Source organism: Myotis yumanensis, unplaced genomic scaffold (assembly GCF_028538775.1).
Source record: "Myotis yumanensis isolate MYYU_CA2020_CCGP unplaced genomic scaffold, mMyoYum1.0.hap1 SCAF_14, whole genome shotgun sequence".
Lineage (NCBI taxonomy): Eukaryota > Metazoa > Chordata > Mammalia > Chiroptera > Vespertilionidae > Myotis > Myotis yumanensis.
This window is the reverse complement of record NW_027223765.1, coordinates 50,695,857-50,717,976: the sequence shown is the minus strand read 5'-3', so window position 1 is coordinate 50,717,976 and position 22,120 is coordinate 50,695,857. Positions and strand designations below refer to the sequence as shown.

General features: G+C 41.4%; 1 protein-coding gene across 9 annotated transcripts in view; it reads right to left on the bottom strand.

Annotated features, from left to right (window-relative positions):
• LOC138992274 (uncharacterized) overlaps positions 1-22,120 on the bottom strand; it is a 288,887-nt gene that overhangs the window by 88,225 nt on the left and 178,542 nt on the right. Inside the window, exon 7 of one of the 9 annotated variants that reach the window (XM_070390941.1) lies at positions 7,770-8,144. The exons of the other annotated variants lie outside the window; for them this stretch is intronic. Coding sequence (XP_070247042.1) covers positions 8,102-8,144 — 43 coding nt within the window. The 3' untranslated portion in view covers positions 7,770-8,101. Of the gene's footprint in view, positions 1-7,769; positions 8,145-22,120 lie in introns of those variants that run through there. 9 annotated transcript variants of the gene reach the window in all.

The window sequence follows — 22,120 nt, the reverse complement described above, 5'->3', positions numbered from 1 at the left end:
TGACAGGTGTGAGATGGTATTGCATTGCTGTTTTGATTTGCATCTCTTGGATGATTAGTGACTTTGAGCATGTTTTCATGTGTCTCTTGGCCTTGCTTATGTCCTCTTTCGAAAAGTATCTATTTAGGTCCGTTGCCCATTTTTTGATTGGGTTGTTTATCTTCCTTTTGTTAAGTTGTATGAATTCCTTGTGAAAGCTCAAGATTAAACCCTTATAGGTGAAAACATTGGCAAATATGTTCTCCCATGCAGTGGGCTCTCTTGTTGTTTTCTTGATGGTTTCTTTTGCTGTGCAGAAGCTTTTTATTTTGATGTATTTTTTTTATTTGTTTATTTGCTTGGTCAAGATAGTTGATTGTGTTATCCTGGGGATTGAACACAGTGACATGTCCGTGAGGAAAAGGCCTGAAAAGTGGCATGCAAGTCCTCCTTTTCAGCGGTGCTTGTCCTCGTAAATGACCCATGTCTGAGTCTGCCAGTGGGAAGACATGGCTACTCAGGGGTTCATTTTCTACAGGTGGCAGTATTTCGTGGAATATCTGACACCATACTATTTGTCAACACAGCCTAGTCCACCTGTCAAACAACATTTCCAGTCTGTTTCCAGAGTATGGTGTATCCATGTTAATTAGCAGAAAGGTCAGATTCACAGGAACACATGAATATGAAAAGGGATTGGTTAGTTTGTGAAGGATGAGAGGGGCACATCCAGAGAGTAGTTGCCACTGTTTTTTCAACTATTAATTTTCTCGTTCAGTCTTACTGGGCTCTTTATGACACTCAGAGCAGAGCAAGAAGTCCAAATTTCTTTGAAAACTCTTCTCTCTCTCTCTCTCTCTCTCTCTCTCTCTCTCTCTCTCCCTCTCAAGGCAGCTCTAGAAATGTTCTGGCTCTTTTGCCTTTCCCAGTCACATTAAGTTCTTTTGGAAGGAGGTGGGGAATGAAAAGAAGGATCTCTTACCCTTTGAGACAGCATGGAGGGATCTGGAGATTATTATGCTAAGTGAAATAAGCCAGTCAGAGAAAGACAAATATTACATGATCTCACTCATATGTGGAACCTAATGAACAAAATAAACTGACAAAATAGATCCAGAGACATGGAAGCATGAAACAGACTGAGGAATCTCAGCGGGGGGGGGGGGGGGGGGGGGTGTGTATAGGGTGAAGGGGGTTAATGGTGGGGGAGAGACATCTGTAATACTTTCAACAATAGAGATGCATTAAAGAAAAAAAAGAAAAACCAACAACATTCACTTCCCTTCTTCTCACTTAAAGTGACTAACCTAAGGATCATGGACTGGAAACCAGGCATTCTCTTCACCAATTCTCTTCAATTCTCCTCCTCTTTTTTCTCCTCAATTTGTCATCTTCTTCATGTTCTTCTAATATTTCTATTTTTCTAACTCTTCCCTTTCTCCTTCTTCCACATCTCTCCTTCAACCCTCAGCCTCAGCCTGCAGAACTGATCTTCTCATCTTCCAGCTTAGAAATTAGATCTGCTTTTCCCCTCAGAACCCAGAGTAGACATGGCCCAACCAGGCTCACTGGATGAGCCAGTGCACCCAGTATTTCTATTCCCACCTCTGCCTGTGCTCTCACCATCACTGAGCTACAGTTCCTACTTTCCTGGGCTAGTTCCACTATGCGTTGTTGCAAACTCTACATGAAAAAAGTGGCATAGATGAATCGAGTCTTATACAACTGAAAGCAAGTTGGCCACATGTATTAGCAAACAACCACTCGATAGAATCAGAAAAATAAATTTGTTTTTTTAATCTATTGTTTTCACTTTCAAATCAAGTTATGCCCAGGATTTAAATGATGGTAAAAATGATTTTTTTAAAAAAAGAAGAAAGATGATTTTAAAAAAACCTCAGTGACAACTATTGAATGTGTCATAAAGTAGATACAAATTTTATTTAATAAAAATGCTTGCTTCTAATTAAAGGAAAATGATCTGATGGTTAAACTCTAGGTTGAACTATATAAGTTTGCCAATATTCAACCATTTTTGAGGTACAAAAATGGGAATTTTGGGTGGTTCAATGTAATAGGTAGGATTGTAGTTTTGGCTAAACATGTCTTCAAAGTTCTTCAAGGCTTGGAGAGCCCACAGGACTTGAACCCTGGTTCCTATATCAAATCCATTGTGACTCCTCAGAGTTGGAGCCTTTCTTCTTTATATTGGCGATGTGCAGCGCACATGGAGCTGACAATTTTAGGTTAACAGCTTCACTCAGGTCTGCTGAGTATCTGAATTGCAACAGAAGAATCAAAACCTTAACCCAAAGGTATACAAGTACAACAACCAAACTTTAAGACATTATTGTGAATACAGAAATGCTATTTCTTGGGATCATATATTGTTGAAACTGGAGTCAACTTTAAGTATTATTTTAACAAATCCTTCATTTACAAAATGAGAAGACTGAAATGTAGGTACACCAAGGGCATCAGGACCAGACCTTCCTATGGTGGCTGATGGTGCAAGGTTCTTACCTCTCCACTCTCCTTTACTCACTTCTATTCCACACCCTCCTGCCTATTTTCTAGTTCTTCCCTCACCCTTACTTCAACTTCAAGCTTTACCTCTGTCCAACAGAGGGAGTGGGAGGAAGGAAGAAGGAAGGCGGATAAGGAAAATCTTTTCTCAGTCTGTAATTATCCCTTTCCATTTCCAGTTGGAAACACTTGCTACAACCTTTGCACCAACCTTTAATATCTCAGAAATGTTAGAAAACATGTTTAAAATGAATCTGTGCAAAGCTGTGCTCCAAAAACCAGGAAGGAACTCTCAGTGAGTCATAACATGTGAGGAATCCCTGGAAGATAGAAGGTAGGTAAAATCAGATCAAGGATTAAAACTAGAGCCCAATATGTACCAGGAAAGTCCATTCACAATCTGCCAAATCCCAAATTTCATCTCCTCCTCTCCACTCCCAGGTAAATCTATACCTGTTTCTCCCTCCATGAAGCCTCCTTTAACTGAGAACATTTTTTTTAATATATTTTATTGATTTTTTTACAGAGAGGAAGGGAGAGGGATAGAGGGTTAAAAACATCGATGAGAGAGAAACATCGATCAGCTGCCTCCTGCAAACTCCCCACTGGGTATGTGCCTGCAACTAAGGTACATGCCCTTGACCGGAATCGAACCTGGGACCTTTCAGTCCGCAGGCCAACGCTCTACCCACTGAGCCAAACCAGCCAGGGCAACTGAGAACATTTTTAAATATATTTAAAATTTTGCAGACTGAAATCTGGCTGTATTACAGATGTCTCTCCCCCACCATTAACCCCCTTCACCCATTTCAGAGAGAACTGGAGAGGGAGAGAGAGAGAGAGATACAAATATCAATGATTAGAGAGAATCATTGATCTGCTGCCTCCTGCATGCCCCCTACTGGGGATCGCAACTGGGGCATGTGCCCTGTCCAGGAATTGAACTGGTGACTTCCTGGTACATGGGTCAATGCTCAACCACTAAGCCATGCCAGCTGGGTTCCTAAAGGTGTTTTGAAGAAAATGTTTTTCCCTAATCATGCCCCCATAAAAATGTAATACCATACAGCATAAAAAGAGTAAGACTATTTTGTCTCTCAAGAACCAACTTTGACCATTTGGGGGTGATTTTGCCCCCCTTGAGGATGTATGTCTTATATCCCAGGATCACATGACTTCTTTTAAGATGCTATGAGGGGGACTCTGACTCCTCTCAACTCATACAATGGAAATGGCCAATGTGTGTGCATCTCTGGGCTGTCAGCTCTGGGTGGGCAGTTACAATGTCTGTGAACAGAATCTTTTTCTTTAAATGGATTAGGAGAAACATTCACAGGAGGATAAAAACCAAGCACCAACATATGGCTTAGGTACGTTTTTTCCTTGTTTTATTTATCCTCACATCCTCAGGACATGCTTTGCAGAGATAACAACATCCAGGGAGTCAACCGAATGTAGCTATGAGCACAGAAGAAAGTCACTGTGGTGGGTTTCTAAGCTTCGGAGATGGCCCTCTTGGTACCCACGCCCTTGTGTAATGCCTTCTCCTGAGCGTGGGCCAGACTTACTGACTCACTTCTAACATAGGATTTGGCAGAGTGATGGGATGTTACTTCCAGAATTAGGTTATAACAAGACAACTTTCCATCTTGGCCTTATTTCAGTTCTCTCCACACCTCCGACCCTGCCTCTGTCCTTGTAGCTCAGTCACACCTTAGGTTGCCGGACCCTGGCTGACGCCTGATGCAGGCTTATGAGGGACCCTGAGCCAGAACCAGCCACTAAATTGCTTCTGGATTCCTGACCCACAGAAAACGTGAGGTAAATCATATGTGTTGTTTTAGGCCCCTAGGATTTGGGATAACTTGTTATGAGCAATAGCTATCTAAATTCACTTTTTCCTGTTGTTTTTTTCCTTCCTTCAAGATTATTCATTACCATTTGTTGGCTGATCCAACCATTTTACATTAGATGGCCATTTCTTTTAGACAGTGGAGGTAGGATAAGCAAAAATAAATACCAACACATCAAATCAGAATTCAGTCCCTTGTTATTGCTATGAAAAGAGTGATAACATTTTATGTAACAAAATGTGACTGGTGCAAATAGAGAAAAGTCATCATAGTCAGTTGTCTTTTTTATTTATTTTTTAAAAGTTTGACTATATGAAAAGACTTCATGAATTCCACTCCCAACAGTTCAAAATTTAAAATTATTTAGATACAGTCTGGGGAGTTCACAATCTTTGAATATATATATATATATCTTACAAGCTGGTAAAATATATATATATCTTACAAGCTGGTAAAATTATATATATATATATATATATATATATATATATATATATTACCAGCTTGTAAGAGTTACTTTTTTCCAAAGTAGTACCTTAACCTATATTCAAATAGCCTTTATCTGTTCATCAAAAGAGGCCCACATGGTTCTATTTTTGCCCAGTTCATATCATTTTATATTTCCCATCCTCTAGTTTGATTTATTCATTCATCCATCAGCTATCAAAAAGATAATAAGACTTTCCTCCTTTAAACTCATGCTTTAACTGACATTTTATTAATTCGGGATTGTCTCTCCCTTCAGTAACTAAATTAGTGAGTTCTTCCTTGGAGACATTTTCACGGTCTTTCTTATGTTGGCCCTGTGGTATTGGACTGGTTTGATTGATTTGTTAAGAACTTGCTTCTTTTTTAAAAAATAGGCAGTCAGAATATTTCTCTGAATACAAAATCAGAAAAAAACAATTTTTTGCAGAAATTCTGGCAGATTGGTTCATTTTAAGAAGAAAATATTTTGTGTAGCAAAAGTGTGTGAAGATGTCTCACTCACAGTCTGATTTAATTAGTTAATATAGCAACAGTACTCAGATCATAAAAAATGACACTCCTATGTCCCATGTTGTCCGATGCAGTGAGCAGATCTAAAGATGTGAGAACGAGTATCTTCTTGACCATTGACCTGCAGCTATAGGAGGGCAGGTGAACAAATGCTTTGGAATTTTGCAGACTTGAATCTGAAATCTGCCTGTACCTCTTACTAGCATGTTACCCAAACCCTCTCAGACTCAGTTTTCTCATCTTCAAAATGGAAAGAAATAATATCCTCTTCATAATGCTATCTTGAAGTTTAAATGAAATGAATTAGGTAATGCTTAATTCTTAACCTGGGGCCTGAAACAGTGAATGCATAACAAATGGCCAGGTGATTATGGGAATGGTGAACCTAAACTCTTTCTAATAGAGAGATGACCTACCAGGTATCAATTATTGAAATAATCAAGTTGAAGAAATAAACTATTCTGTTTCTTCTCCTCTCTTCAATGCATTACTTTTAAATGTGTCAAAATTTGATTCATATCATCCAATCTAGTTACAATTTTATATGCAGAAAGCTTTGTTCACCTTAATCCCACAAACCATGAGAAATCTCAAGGGTTAAAATAAATTGATGGTTGTTTGTGAAAATTCATTAAAAACACCTATTTTGTTTTGTTTTGTTTTTTCCAAGGAAAGGTAGACACAAATTTCCCAAATATTCATTTAATTATCTTTTCACTCTACTCACATGGTAGGCTGAACCTGATACATTGGTAGAGTCAGTTGTCTAAATGTGCCTACTTAGACATTTGAGGTAGAAACTTCAGTTACTTTAATGACAGTTACCTATTAATTTGTTTTAATCTAAATGTTAATTTGATAATTGATCTAAATGTTTGATTTCATGATAATTGATCTAAATGTTTGATTCAGTTTTTATAGAGAAATTTTAAGACCTTCCTCAGAATTGATTGCCTCACTGTTCCACACACACTCAACACCATCCTGAAGAAATCAGGCAATGAGGCAGAAAGCTGGTTTTCTGTGCTTAGAGTTCTGTTTGTTTTTTGAGAGTTTTCAAGTCCGCAGGTTTTGTTGTCAGAACTCATCAATCAAATATGTCACTGTCTTCAGCCTCCCGGTTATCCTACCAGGGAAACCCGTTCATGGCAGAAAACTGGGGCAGCAAGCAGCAATCTTGGTTTCCAGGTTTCCTGAGGCCACACCAGCTAACCTAAACATCCCTTGTTAACCGGGCAGTCGGAGCACTACAGTTCTAACAGCCATCTAATTTGCTTTTATTGTCTGCTCAATGCTGTACCTCTGGTGTCAGCCCTATCAAAACCCTATGGAAATGTGTTCTATTTTTTCACTCCTTTACCAACGAGGAAAATTAAGCTCAAAAAATTGAAAGCAACTTACCCAAGTTCCCACCCAGCCTATAAACCTAAGCTTAGTCCAGAGCAGGGGTTCTCAACCAGAAGGATTTTACTCCTCCTTCCCACAGCACATCTGATACCACCTGAGACATTTGCAATTGGTACAACTGGGGGATGAGGCTTCTGGTGACCATTGGGTAGGGGCTGCTGAACATTCTCCCATGTACAGGACAGTGGCCCGCAGCAGTTACCCCAAATGTCAATACTGCCCAAGCTGAGAAACCGGCCCAGAGTCTCCAGAGCTATCCAGCAGAACTTCCTGCGATGATGCAAATGTTCTCTCAAACACGTGAATGTGGCTAGTGTGGCTGAGGGACTGAGTGTTTATTTTATTTTAAATAATTTAAATTTAAATAACTACATACAACTAGTGGCTATTCTTTTGGACAACATGGGTGTTACTTGTGATACTATTGCTTCTTCACCTGCATAATGTCATAGAGTAACATTTGTATAGAGTTCCTGTAAGAATTAAGTAAGGTTAAATGTGTAATAGGATATTAGCTGCTATTTTAGGAATTAAGTAGTAAATCCATATATACATGATAATTATACTGTTATATACTAGAGGCCCGATGCACGAAATTCGTGCAAGAGTAGGCCTTCCTTCCCTCGTCTGCCAGCACCAGCTTCCCTCTGGCACCCGGGCAACCGGGCTTCCCACGCAGCCCCAGCTTCGTCTGGAAGGTCATCTGGAAGGTAGTCTGGAAGGACATCTGGTCTAATTAGCATATTACGCTTTTATTATTATAGATATACACATATGAATGAAGCAATTTCCAAAGAAGGATCTAAACAGCTAGTTTACAAACTATTAAAATGCTCTAACATGAATATCTCTGAGTTCCTTCTTGATCAAATATAAGAGACTCCTTTCGTCAGATCAATGAATATCTAAACTTAAACAGCTAAATTAAGGGGTAATTATAGCAGAATTCCCTCCCCCTCCCACCCACCACCAAGACCAGGTTTCCTTCAATATCAATACCGCAATGTTGATAAATATGGTTTGATCTTAAAGAGTAAAATTTCTGTGAACTTTTTGGAAGCACATCCTTCCATGGCTTCTAGCGTGAAGGCCTACCCCCTTCTGCTGTTTGAAGGGGCCCCTGGAAGACAGGCAGAATGGCCCAGCGTGCTCTGTTAGCATAAAGACCCAGGGGGCTTGGTGAGTATGCTAATGGCTGGACACCTGAGACTGACAGCTGGGCCTGGATTCAGATTTCTGTGCTGCTGGCACAGAAGCCTCAGGGCTGGCACTCACTTGTAAAGATCTGTGTGCACAAACTGGATATTGGAGCCAGGAACAGTTAGGTTCTTCTTGCATCAACCTTCGATGTCATTAGCTTCATTCCCTCTGGAACAGGGTCTGAACTCAAAGGAAATGAAGTTCAAAACCAAGAATAGTCAGAATAAAAATAAGTAAGATCACGGCCTTTCTTTTCCTCTCTTTCCTTGGGTTTTAACTTATATATCACATTTCTAGAGAGGCCTACCCCATGCAGCATACATATAAACTAGATTTCCTACCTCACAATGATTTCTTGCTTTTACCTTACTACCTTTTTCTTTTTTTCAAAAATACTTTTAAGAATTAGCAATTACATCTTTACAGAATTAGCTACTTAGTTTCTCTGTGTCTCCCTCACCAGACAACAAGCTCTGGGAGGGAGGGGACCACCTTTGTCTTGTTCACCATGGTATCTTCATAATGCAGCACTGGCACATAGTAGGTGTTTAATATATATTTGTTGGATGAGTGGCTACATGAAAACAAAACTGAGTTTAAATATCATTGACTACTTTTCTGATCAGTGTAAGTTATAATAAATGTAGGAAAAAGTAGTCAAAAGATATTTGACTGTATTCCTGGGAATGAGTGCTCCCAATTTGTGATATTCTTCCTGGATCTGGGAGAATACTGATTCAGAAGCATTTTTGAGAAAAAATATTTGTCCCCTTTTTCCTTGAATTCAGGATCCAGGCATGAGACCACTGGAGATGGGGTCACCAAGGAGAGGATTATACTAGCAATTACATGAGAAATGTCAAGGCCAGGCCGAGATCCAAGCGCCCATTGGTCCCTGAGGCTTTCCCTCGGACAAGGGCAAGAGAGACTGTATTAGTTGCCAACCACACTGCTGCTGTGGTTGTCCCTTGTGGAGGCCCCCGAGTGTACAGTTGCTGAGAACTTCTTCCCTTTCACAAACACTTAGAATGAGCTTACAGTGTGTGCACATTGGGGCGGAGTCAGGCTGAGTTACAAAGAACACCAAGGTGATGCAATTTAGGCTTATGGGGTTCAGTTCCCAATGTGACACTTACTGGTGACCTTGGACAAGCTAGGCATCCTCCCTGAGCCTGTGATCCCCCATTTGTAATCTGGGGTCCTAAGAGCACATGTTCCATACTGTTCTGATGAACTTTAAAAGAGACATCCTTGGTAAAGCGTTTAGCACAGTGCCTGGCACCTAAAAAGCACTCAGTAGACATTAACCTCACATGGTGATTTTAAAAAACGTGGCTCCAAATACGTTGACACTCCTCACAGGTGGGTTATGTCCCCTCCTCGTGAATCTGCATGTGCTGTGGCTGCTTCAACCCTCAGAACACAGTGGAGAGGACACTGCCAAAGCTGGCTCAAAAGTACATCCGCCTCAGTCTGTTCACCGCAACCCTGACCCACCTGGGAAGAGGTCCCACTTACCTGAGGCTGACGTGTGAGGAGGCCTTGGGAGGGGCTCTGCCACCGTCTTATTTAAATTCCTGTCATTCCCACCAAGCTAGCGGACCACTCTCTTCCAAGTAGACCTTCCCGCCCCAGGTGTTCATTGCCCCAGAAGTTCAGATCACCTGCAGCTGAGGCCCCAGACATCGGCAAGCAGCCTGGGGCCACCCTACCTGTGCCCTGTCTGAATTCCTGACTCATAGATGACAGGATCACAATAGAGGGCTTGTCCTCAGTTTCAAGCCACTAAGCTTTGTGGTCATTTACTCCCCAGCAATAGGTTATGGAGCATCACAATTAGCATTCATGTCAGTGATTAAAAACAATTGGGATAATTATTTATGCCAGTCCCAATTAATTAATAATCCTTAAGAGTTATTTTCAATAATTGAGTAGATACTTATCACTCCCGCCACCTTGTATTCATTCACTCTCTGGTAACAGCGCCTGAGAGAAGCCTAAGCTGCTATGTTGTTTCCCTTCCGGTGAGAATGTCTGTGGGCTCCTTGAGGGAAGGGCCTGCCTTGCACAGAAGGGACAGGATCTGGTCAAGGCCTAGAGCACCGGCTCTGGAGCCAGACCACCTGAGCCCCACATCTGGCTCAGCCACCTGCCAGGGGAGGGCCTCAGGTCCTCGCTCACCCATAAAGTTCCTTACAATTTAAAGACAAAATGATTGAAGAAATAGGGAGCATTTGGATAAACACTGTATACATCCTAAGTCATTGGTTCTCAACCTGTGGGTCGCGGCCCCTTTGGGGGTGGAACGACCCTTTCACAGGGGTCGCCTAAGACCATCGGAAAACACATATATAATTACATATTGTTTTTGTGATTAATCACTATGCTTTAATTATGTTCAATTTGTAACAATGAAAATATATCCTGCATATCAGATATTTACATTACGATTCATAACAGTAGCAAAATTACAGTTATGAAGTAGCAACGAAAATAATTTTATGGTTGGGGATCACCACAACATGAGGAACTGTATGAAAGGGTCGTGGCATTAGGAAGGTCGAGAACCACTGTCCTAAGTCTTTAAATTTATTGATTACCAAATATTACTTATCGGTTTGGCTCAAGAAAAATAGACCTGCTTTCTCATTTTTTTGGTTCTATCTGCTGTTTTCCCTCCTAAATATCTTGTCAGTTTTATTTTTGTTTGTTTGTTGAGCTTGGGATCCACCAGTCATTCCCAGATCTAACTGTGCACTCCAGGCTCATCTCAGGCCCCTCCCAGCGACTCTGCAGCTGTCAGCGAGACCAGGGACCCGCAGCTTTAAGGAGTATACAGGGCGATACCCAGAAGGTGGCCCGTGTGCTCCGCCAGCCTCGGGACACTGACCTGGGATTTCTGCCCAGTCTCAGTTATACCAGTACTGCTGTTCCTTCCAACTCCACTTCTCAAGAGGGCATCTCATACACACAACGTGCCCTTCAAGCAGCAAACTGAAGTCTGTTTAAAGCACACGTCCAGCTGCCATTCCCACCTCCTTTTGCGGGGTGCCCTTTCTCCCCTCCTCTGTCCCCTTCCCTGGCAGTTAGTATTTGACCCCATCCTGTTCACGGAAGGAACTCTTTGTAGTCAAAGGATGAGCAGCTGGTGGCTTCTTTGAGAGGAGTGAGATTGCAAATGAGGGTGATAAATAAAGCTGTTCTCTGAAAGAGGCCCTCTCTTTGGCACATTTTATACTTTTGCTACCAGAGGGGGGAAAACTGAGGCTTATTCATGAGGGAATGAATGAGTGGACTAAGGATCACCCGGGAGAGTAGAAGCTAATCCTCTTTGCATGTAGGGGTTTCATCTCTGTTTATGAATGCCACAGCATGTACTCCTAAAACATCATTCTTGGGCAGAGCAGACCTGTAATTCTGGCAAAATTATATTTCCCAATCACCTCAATTTAGTATACATTTTAGACAGAAGGGAGATAGCAGAAAACCAGTCCTTAAACACACCTTTGAGGCACTCTGAATGGCGCTTTGTGAATAAATTGCCCTTTATCTCTCTCCCCAGTGATGCGATCACAGCTTAACTGGCACTAACACAGCTGTTCGCAGCTGCACACAAGATGCTCGCAAGAGCACAATGTCAATCATTTGCCCTCGGTGCTGCAGCGTCACTTACTGCCTTTGAGGATGGACTGTGATGTAGTGTTCTAGCAAGAATCCAATCAGCAGATCTAAAAGCTATTCAGAGGTCAGACTTAAGGGATGACATGAGTTTCTATGTACGATTCTTCTCGTGGCTATCTACCTCTGCCCCTTGAAACATATCCAGTTGAGCGCTAATCTTATGGTGAGTTTGTTTTTAATGGACCTTGAGAATAAAGTGAACGGAGGTGAAACAAATGTTCTCATTATTCCAGGGAGAACCGCAGCCACACTCCACTTCTCAGCTGGCTCAGCTGATGCCAGAATGCTCTTCACAGGCCAATTCAATGCAATGTGACAAAAGTAGTTTATTGAGCACCTACTGAATGCCAAGCAAATATGCAGACACACCCCTCCCCCCCCCCCCCCCCAGAAAACAATAAAAAGGTTTCATTTCATTAGAATGTAAGTTTCATGTCTTGTCCTGAATGCCTTTAACATTCCTGGACCAGTTCAGATGTCCAATAGATGTTGAATAAATTAATAAATAATGCTCTCAGTAAATCAATCTCATAAGCCAACCAGATAGATTGGTAGCAGCTGCCCCGAGGGCTATACCAAAAAGATTCCGAGGCCATATCTAAGCTCAGAGGGAAATGTGAGCTGATGGATTAACAACATCTCTCAAGGTCAGGGAGGCATGCAATCCAGTGTGCCATGTTTTCATCCTTCTGGGGCTAAACTTAGTGATAGAGCTGCTCATACCCTCCCTCTTGTCCCCCCAAACCTTCTCTCTCCTCAATTTCTAAAACAAGCAGAGTGGCTGTCAGGGTCTAATCACGTTCACAATCCCCCATCTCTTCCAAATCTATCTTTTTCTACTCAGGAGAGGAGCTATAGATTCTGGATTGAGTGACCACTGAAGGAAATTCCATTTTACTCCACTGTGGCTCTGCCTGGTGGGTACGAGATGAAAGACAAGGCAAACCGAAACGTTTTAAAAAACCGAGAGGTGCCGCGTTTACATCCTCTTGATTTCACTTCTACACACAAGGTTCACCTAATCCTCAATGTGTGGGAATGTAACTGACTAGTATGTTTGATTCAGACAGTTTTTCGGCTTCTCCCGTGAAAAACCACATAGGCCTTTTGTTTCCTTGACTTCACAGGTCAGGAGTTTTTTTTTTAATTGTCCAGTGCATCTTGCTAAATAGAAAACATGAAAATATGTAAACGTTAATGTCAGAATTCATTAAGTTGCCCTGTTGCAATTTGCTCTATCAAAGCCAGAGGAAGAGGTTTAGAAGCAACTTAGTAGGGGAAGATGTTGTAAAACAATGCACATTGTAAATCTTATCTTGAAATTCTTAAAGGGTTCATCCAGATTGGCCGGGGGCCCTGGAGGGCTACCTGCCCTCCCAGGAATTTGGCAGAAAAGTTTCACCTACAGCCAACGAATAGTTACTAAATGCAAGTAAATGTGCCTGTCTTTGGGCAAACAGGTCCAAAGATTTGACAACATAACACGGCCAACCTTTTTCCTTACACATTTCATTTGGTTTGCATTTGTGAAAACAAGTTGTATTGCTTTATCAATAAAAAAAAATGATATGAATATAAGTAGATATAAGTAGATATAAAAAAATAAAGGCATGCCCTAACCGGTTTGGCTCAGTGGATAGAGCAACGGCCTGCGGACTCAAGGGTCCCAGGTTCGATTCCGGTCAAGGGCATATACTTTGGTTGCGGGCACATCTCCAGTGGGGAGTGTGCAGGAGGCAGCTGATCGATGTTTCTCTCTCATCGATGTTTCTAACTCTCTATCCCTCTCCCTTCCTCTCTGTAAAAAAATCAATAAAATATATTTTTAAAAAATAAAAAATAAAAATAAAGGCAATGTTTCTAAAACATCTTTCTTTGAGATTAGAAGAAAATGAACCAAAATATTCAAAAAGTGGATGTCTTTAAGTAGAAGTAGAAGCAATTTTATTCTTTAAAGATAAGCAAGAAAAATGAGGAAAAATGGAAGTAAAAGGAAATAATTAGGTTGATATTCAAATTGTATAAGAAGTTATTCCTATAAAATTAAAGTTGTATAATATTTTAGATTCCCATTTTTTTCCTTTTCTGGAAATTTTTGTTAGAGATGTAAACAAGGATAGGAGAAAAAAACAGTTTTAAATATGTCTAAGTTAAGGAGCTCATATTTTGGGGGGATTTTTGACCCCGAAAAAAAAGGTGAAGATTCATATAATGGGACAGATTACACTGGGAAGCACAGACAGGCGTTAGTCAAACCTGGTATCTGAATCTATCTTTTTGAGAATTTTACAACCAAATGAATAAATTACAATTATGTATTTGATACTCTAATACACTAAAAATGTATTCATTAGACCCAGTAGTAAACATTGGGAAATGTAAGAAAATTCATTCAAAAATTGCCAATGTTTTCACTTACATTTTTTTAAATGTCACTAAATAAGCATTGTGGCTAGTAGCCTAGAGTCTAGGCCCTCTAGACCAATGGAAGTATGGAATCTTTCAGCAGTAAACTGGAAACAATGAAAACAGGAACCTATAGAAATATGGCAAACTTGAAAGAAATTAAATTTTGTACAAAGCATCAGTCTCAAGATCTAATTAGTGCCCCCAAGAGACCAATTTTTCAATTAGAACTTGACTTCAATGCCAGAGGCATGAGAATGAATTTGTAAAATGTGCTTCCACCCACCTTTTGTGCTTGAGGTTTCCAGTTACAAAGAAATACACAAAGAAAATAAAAATCTATGACAAATGAGAGAATCCTGGACAAGACCACTGAGAATGAGAAGGACGTAATTTGGGCTCTAAAACCTAAGGAGGGAGTTTTAAAGACCTCAGCAGACAATGGTTAAAAGGGGGTGGGGGTGAGGGTCTGGGGGCGGGGGGGATACGATGTGATGTATACAAAAGTCCCAGAAGCTCAGAGTGGGCCTTTGAACCTTCCGGGTATCTGCTGGCTCCAGGATTATCACAAAGGATGATGGGATACCATTGCTGATTCTGCAGGATTGTACACTGCAGTCTTGTTTTGGAGCTTCGCCGAGTTTTACCTACTCTATTAAAAAATGTAGGAAAACCCTGGCTGGTACGGCTCAGTTGGTTGAGCATCATCCCATACACTGAAATGTCGCCAGTTCAATTCCCAGTCAGGGCATATGCCTAGGTTTCTGGTTCAATCCCTGGTCGGGGTGAGTGTGGGAGGTAACCGATAAATGTTTCTCTCTCACATTAATGTTTTCTTTCTCTCTCTCTCTCCCCCTCTCCCTTCCTTTCTCTCTAAAATCAATTTTTAAAAAAAAGTAGGCCGACCTTTGTGTCCTCTTGCTTCAGAGGATTTGGATTGAGGTCAGAAAGTGGAATTCCCCTCAGGAGAGCCCTGGCTGCCTGGCTTTGTTTTCACAAAAGTCTGCTTATTGGGCCCGTTATTTTGAGGCCTCCGTTGCCCATAACTGAACCTAATCCTAACTGACATGGAAATGACTTCCAACCTGAATGAATGGTAGTTCAGAGTAACACTGAGTTTTATTTTGGAGAAATCATGTGATGTTATTGTTGCACACCAGATTTTGGGATATGATTCCTATTCCTGCTCTATTAAGTTTGGAAGAATTTACAGTTATCCTGGAGATACTAGTATGCTCAATGCTTCTGAAATTCTGGTGTGCATATGAGTCACTTAAAGGGCTTGTTAAAATAAAGATCGCTGGGCCCTTCCCCAGAATTTCTCATACAGTGGGTCTAGGATTGGACCACGAATTGCATTTCTAACAAGTTCCCAAGGGCTAACCCTGTTTTAGACTAATTCTCAAGCTATCTGAGGTAAAGGACAAGTTTGATTGTATTTTGTTTTGTTTCAATATTCAATGTGTCCTGCACTGATGCTTTTGTAAAATACCATACACATAAATTACTAGAAAAATGAAATAATGAAAATGTATTCAAATCCAAGTCCCATGGAAAAAATCATTTGGATTCAGCATATGCAGAGACATAAAGTTACTCTGCAAACCGCCATGGATGGTTCCAAACGCTAGCTCCCAATGTCTGTACTTACCTCCTTGTGGACGGGCCACAGGACGTCACAGACAGGCCTGCCCAAGCTGCACTATGGCACTCAGGCCTGACCAAGCAGGTAGGGGGGCCTTTGGATGCTTCCAGGCTGGGAAATTCCTGCAGTAGAATCCAAAGACTCCAAGCCAAGGCTGGACCCTCCCCCGCCCCACCCCCATCCCAGCAGGGAGTGGCTACCAGTCCTTTCCTATTGGCCAGGGGATGGACAGGGGGAGAGGGAGATCTATTTCAGGGCTGATTCCCTGGTAAAAACGCTTCCTAGCATTGCTCACAGCAGAGCCTGGTAGAGGAGCTTCTGCCAGCAAACTCCTAAAAAGAAGTTGACAGCAAACAACCAATGTCATCAGATCTCCCTTCCCCACTATGGAACCTGTCTCCTTTTAAAAAACGCTATCTATCAAACAGATTTTGGCAACATATTTTGAGCACCTGCTATGTGCCAAGAACCATGATAAATTGTTCGTCATTAATGTATATGCTTTACATGCATGATGTCATTTAAATTCTCACCGCCCCACGAGGCAGGCGAAGTCATTGTCCCCATTTTCAGAGGAGAAAAAAAATGATGCCCAGGAAAGTGAAAGAGCTGCATGAGATCAGACAGTGGGGAGTGGGCATTAAACCGGGCCCATGTTTCTAACCAGCAGGCCATCCTGCTCATTGCACTCCCAGCCTTTCCCTGTAGAACTCAAGGCAGACTCACTGAGCTCTCTGCACAGCATCCCAGGGAGGCGCCAGCAGACCCGCTCCCGTCCTGCCTGCCCGAACCAGCCGAGGGCATAGGAGAAGTTCTGCTCCTCTTTGGGCATCACTGAGTTGTCATCCATGATTTCCTTTAAGAACTAATTTTCCTCAAGGCTTATGAGACATATTATGGGAAAATAGGTTTGGGGTCAAGGAAATTTAGGAAAGACCGCGTAGGCCATCATCCTCTCTGAGACTCACATTTCTGGCCTATTAAAGGCTCGGAAGGCCCTATGGTGAGATGGTTTTGATTTTATGTAACCTAGCATTTTCCAAAAGTCATTGAATAGAAATCCATTTTCATATTACTAATATCTTAAATAACAGTGGATATTTATGGATACAGTTCTGGAAAGATATCATAAAGTTTTTCCAGTTCCAAAATTCTGCGAGTCTGTGAATGGTATTCTTATTGATATAGAATAGAAAAAAATGCCAATAATCATAACAAGACTAATACTAATAGCTAAGCCTACAGCTGTCTTTAACTCTGTGCTTCATGGGTTAGAAATCCAGACACTATTTTAAATGTTTCACATATTAATTCATTTAATCCTTATAACCACCCTATCGTAATAATTGTAGACATTATTATCTAATGTCCATTATTATCTAAGGCCCTAAAAAGAATAATTTTATGTCTCTCAAAGAGAATAATTTTTTAGACAGGTTTTTTGACATGCCCTACGGAAAGAATCTAGAAATGAAATAGAAGCAAGCCCACTTATATTTTTATTTTTTGCCTTCTCTGCTTCATTTGCATATCAAAGAACTGTAATGTGACTGTAATAGGCACTGTTTAATGTCTGACTTTCTTTGACTCTCCCTCTGTTTAACATAGTTCACAGTCATTACCCTCTTGATCAAGTTACAGACAAAAGCAGCCTTCAAATTAGGCCTATTAAGATTTGTTTTTAATAAGGAGATAATTCCTCTAACAACACAAGCCAGATTGGGCTAGGTTCTGATTACACAATCAGGCCATTTGCAGAAAAGAAAAGCAGATTTTTGCCTCTCCTTCGAATGAGTTCAGCCAGCCTTGATGAACGTGATGCCACTTAAAAGCGCACAGCAAATGGAATATTTGGGACTTGGGACTGATGGAGCAATCACGGGGCCTGTGCTCAGTGGGAGAGTTTCTATTTCAAGGATTTGAACTTCTTAGAAGGCAAACGCTCAGTTCACCGTATTGGAAACCACAGGAGGAAAGACAAGTCTTTCCTACAAATCTGAGCTGCCTTTCTGTCCTTGAACTCACTTGCCAGCCCTTTGTCTTGTAGGAATAAATAAATACCTGTGAGACTTGAGTAAAACAATGTGATAATTAACCCCACAGCTGTGGGATCCTTCTGAATTCCTTCTATTTTTCTTCTAGTTCTATTAAATAATTTAAAACAATCTTCTGCTCATTCACTTCTAAAATATTCTTCTGCAATCACTTCTAGACATATTTCTATCCTTTGCACACTCATTCTTGTAAGTCTGAGGTTAAGAAATCTTTATTTGTACCTTATTAAATACCTCAAGCAATCATTTTTTTAAAAATATATTTTATTGATTTTTTACAGAGAGAAAGGGAGAGAGATAGAGAGTTAGAAACATCGATGAGAGAGAAACATTTATCAGCTGCCTCCTGCACACCTCCCACTGGGAATGTGCCCGCAACCAAGGTACATGCCCTTAACCGGAATCGAACCTGGGACCTTTCAGTCCGCAGGCTGACGCTCTATCCACTGAGCCAAACCAGTTTCGGCATCAAACAATCATTTTTTTTTATATTTAGGATCTAACTAGTACATCTATTTATCTGAAACTCTTACAACAATATGCAACAGGTCCAATATTGGTTCAAAGCCTCTTTCATCTCTCACTGTAGCACTACTGTGAAGATATGGGATCAACCTCCTTAAAGATTAAAGTTGTTGGGCAACTTTAAATTGTCCAAGTTGTTTGCCCAAAATTGAACTTAGCCTGAATGTCAAGGAATAGCTCTTAAAAACAGGAGGGGAGTGTGACAACATTTTAGCAAGAGCAACAGTCACTAACACGACACGTGACTACATATAGAACTGGGACTGGTCGAATGACCTGGCTGTTCCGTATAGCATGGCAGAAACCAGCTTGTAGCACTTGGGGCCGAGTAAATGAATCATGGGAAGTGAAATGGCCAAAATCAGGAGGCCAAGGTCTAACTCGGTGTTGAATGCTATCAGCCCCACCACAGCCTAACACTTGCAAAGGCACACACTCTCATACTCACACATACGACGTGGTGTAGTAATGTTTACAAACCAAGTGTTCAGTTGCTGTGGTCTCCTTTTAGTTCCATAAATACCCCCATTTCTTTCCCAATTACAGTCCTTTTCATGCACTATCCTGGATTTTCAGAATGTTTTTTACCCAAACATTTATATGGGTCACTTCTTCTATTCTTTTCTTTCTTAGCTCAAATAAATCATCAGAGAAGTTTTCCCGGAGCACACTTTCTGAGGCAGATCTCCCAAACCCTGTTATTCTCCATATCCTCTCCTGGTTTATCTTCAAAAATAACACATATTTGATTTATTGTTTTATTATTTTTAAGCTTGCATGACAGTGTATGATCCTTGAGAGGAAACGAAATGTCTGTTTTGCTCACTGCTATATTTCCTATCCATAGAGAATATGATAAAATTGGCATTTTATGTTTTGTTTGCTCAGAAGAATGTACCTTTTTACTCATATCTCATTGTGAGTTTCATTTCCTAATATAAATTTCTCTCACTGGAGGGAAAGTGGGGTTTTATGTGTGTTCCAATTCCTTCATCCTCCAACCCCCATATATTTTCGATGAGATTTTACCTATTGCCTCTCAATGAGTGTTGTAGGTAAAGACATAGGAGAACTCTCTCCTTTGAGGCTTCACTTAATATTTCTCCCAGATGAACTTACTACCTCACAAAAGGACTCTTTGTCTTTCGAGTTTAGCCGGCTCTTTGTCTTGGCTGGTCTCCAGCACCACAGGAGTAAAATGTCAATGCTCGCTATTTAATCAATGTTTTATTCTTGGCTTGGATTTCAACAGGGGGGATGAAACAGCAATTCAATGTCGTTGCAGGTATATTTTTGTCCCTTTTCAATCCCTTGTCTATGTTATGTGAATCTCAATAATTTATAATTTACTTTCAAGCTGTACAAATCCCATGGAGAAATGTGCTATTCATTTGCTACAAGACACAACAGCTGTGCTGACATTACACCAAATCTGAAACTACCCCTCACCCAACTGAAGAGGTCATTTTACCACAGTCAGCTTTTTTTTGTAGTCAGTTTCCAGACTTTATTGTACATAGAGCAGTGGTTCCCAAAGTTCGTTATGTGGAACACTAATCTATAGAGATAGTTTGCCACCCCCCCCCCAAAATAAAATGGTTTAAGAATAAAACCAAAATAAAATGGTTTAAGAATAAAATGGGCTAAGAATTTGAGAAACCAATTAACAGCTTTGAGACCTGTTACAAAATCAACTATTTCATTTGGTTTCATTTTTAGCAACTTCTCAATCTAGTTGACCGTAGCAGTGGCTCACAAGCTGTGGTCCCCAGCCCACCTTGGAACTTGTCGGAAATGCAAATTCTTGGACCCCATCCCAGATCTACTGAACCCAGAAGAGCAAAGGGGAGGCCCAGCACCCTGCTTTCTCAAGCCCTCCAAGTGAACTTGAAGTGGGCTCTTTTGAGAACCACTGGACCATGGAAGTTTTCTATCGGGACCACCTCCTAATATCCTGAGGGCACAGCATGCAAATCACCTGGGAAACTATTCAGTAGGTCTGGAGTTCTGCCCAAGACTCTACATTTCTCATAAATTCCCATGACATTGATGCTGCAGGTCTGACACTTCCAAACAAACCCAGAGCACGCATGGCTGAAATGCATGGGGAAGAGTATCTGGGTAGGTTCTTACAGTAGAGATCATGGGCAAATGCTTCCTACTGCCCACCTCACCAACTCTCCTCCCACCGTCCATGGGCCTTGTTGGAACATGAGTGGAATGGCAGTAGGATGTTAGGATACACCTCACCTGCCCACCTACCTACCACAGCAGGTCTTCAAAGACAGGCACATGGCAAAGGAAGGGTGAAGTCTAAAGCATGGGAATTTTCTCCTACTTACAGGTAAAAAATGAATTGCTATGTGGTTCTTGCTAGCTAACATAACCACTGTGAGGATCACTTTCCTCATGGGTCCATTGAAATATTAATAGCATCTGTTTACTATTTGTAATAAAAGTTAACTGTGACATTCTTATAAAATACTTGTTCTGTGGCACATAGCAAGTACTTAATAAATGATGATGATGGTCCCATATAAAACAGAAACATCCTGAACTCAATGTCATCATTCAATGGGGAAAAGGATGTGAAAGAAGAAGTGAAGTCTTTTTCTTTTTCCTCCATGACTGGGGAATGCAAAATATATGTTTTCATTTTGATTCTCTTCTTATACCTTCAGGTATCAAACATGTACCTAGACATCCACCAGCTTATTAACTGTGGGGCTTGTGAGTACTGGAATTGCTACCCATCCTTATTCTTTTAATATGACTAGGATAAAATAGACCTGTGTAAGGGTTTAAACCCTCCCCTTATCTCAGAATATTCCAAGGAAGATTTACTATTTGTCTGGGCTCTAGGCCTTTTGTTGTGTGGATCTAAGCAAGAGACAAGGCAGCAACATGACAAGAGGTTACAGAGATCTAAACTAGGAAAACCAGAGAAGCACATGTGCAAGAACCGAGTCCGTGGGCACCAATGCGCCGGTAGGAGGAGGAGATGGAAAACAGCCAGGGCTGGGATTTGGGGTTGAGTTAGAGAGAGAAGAGTAGAGACTGTGAAAGAGCAACTGCAGTACTAAGAGAAACTAAAGATGGTTGAAGAGGGAGTTAAAGGCATTTCAGGGGTCACATACTGTACTATCTGTTCCCACATCTCTTAGGGATTTTTTGACAAAGACCTCAATTTATTTTCATTGATTTTAGATGTCAGGCTTATTACTTTGTTAACTGTGACAACATGCTCAGACTGACCTGAAGTAATTTTGTATTACTGAAATAACATGTGTTTTCATATTTTATAAATATAAGTATTTATACATTTACTAGAGACCCAGTGCACGAAATTCATGCACTGGGGGTGGGGTTCCCTCAGCCCAGCCTGCCCCTCTCACAGTCCAGGAGCCCTCAGTGGATGTCCTACTGATGGCCACAGTCTGGCAGCAGAGGCTCGGAGCAGGCGTCCCGTGTGTGTGTGTGTGTGTGTGTGTGTGTGTGTATCTGTGTCCCCGCTGGGGGCCTGCCCCCAGCCACATTGGAGGCTCAGAGCAGGTGCTGTGTGTGTGTGTGTGTGTGTGTGTGTGTGTGTCTGCTGGGGGCCTGCCCCCAGCCACACTGTGGAGGCTTGGAGCAGGCGTCCCTCTGTGTTGATCTCTCAGGCTCCTGGCCTCCACTGTGTGTTGTTCTCTCCCTTGAGCTGTGGCCAGGGTGGGTGCTGCCTGCAGGCCGAGCTTTCCTGCTCACAGATCGCCCGATCACCGCGAACACCTGGGGGCAGACCCACCTGGTCTGGGATCGCCATGGTGACCCAGGAACAGGCCCTCCGGGGGGCTGCCTGCCCTCCA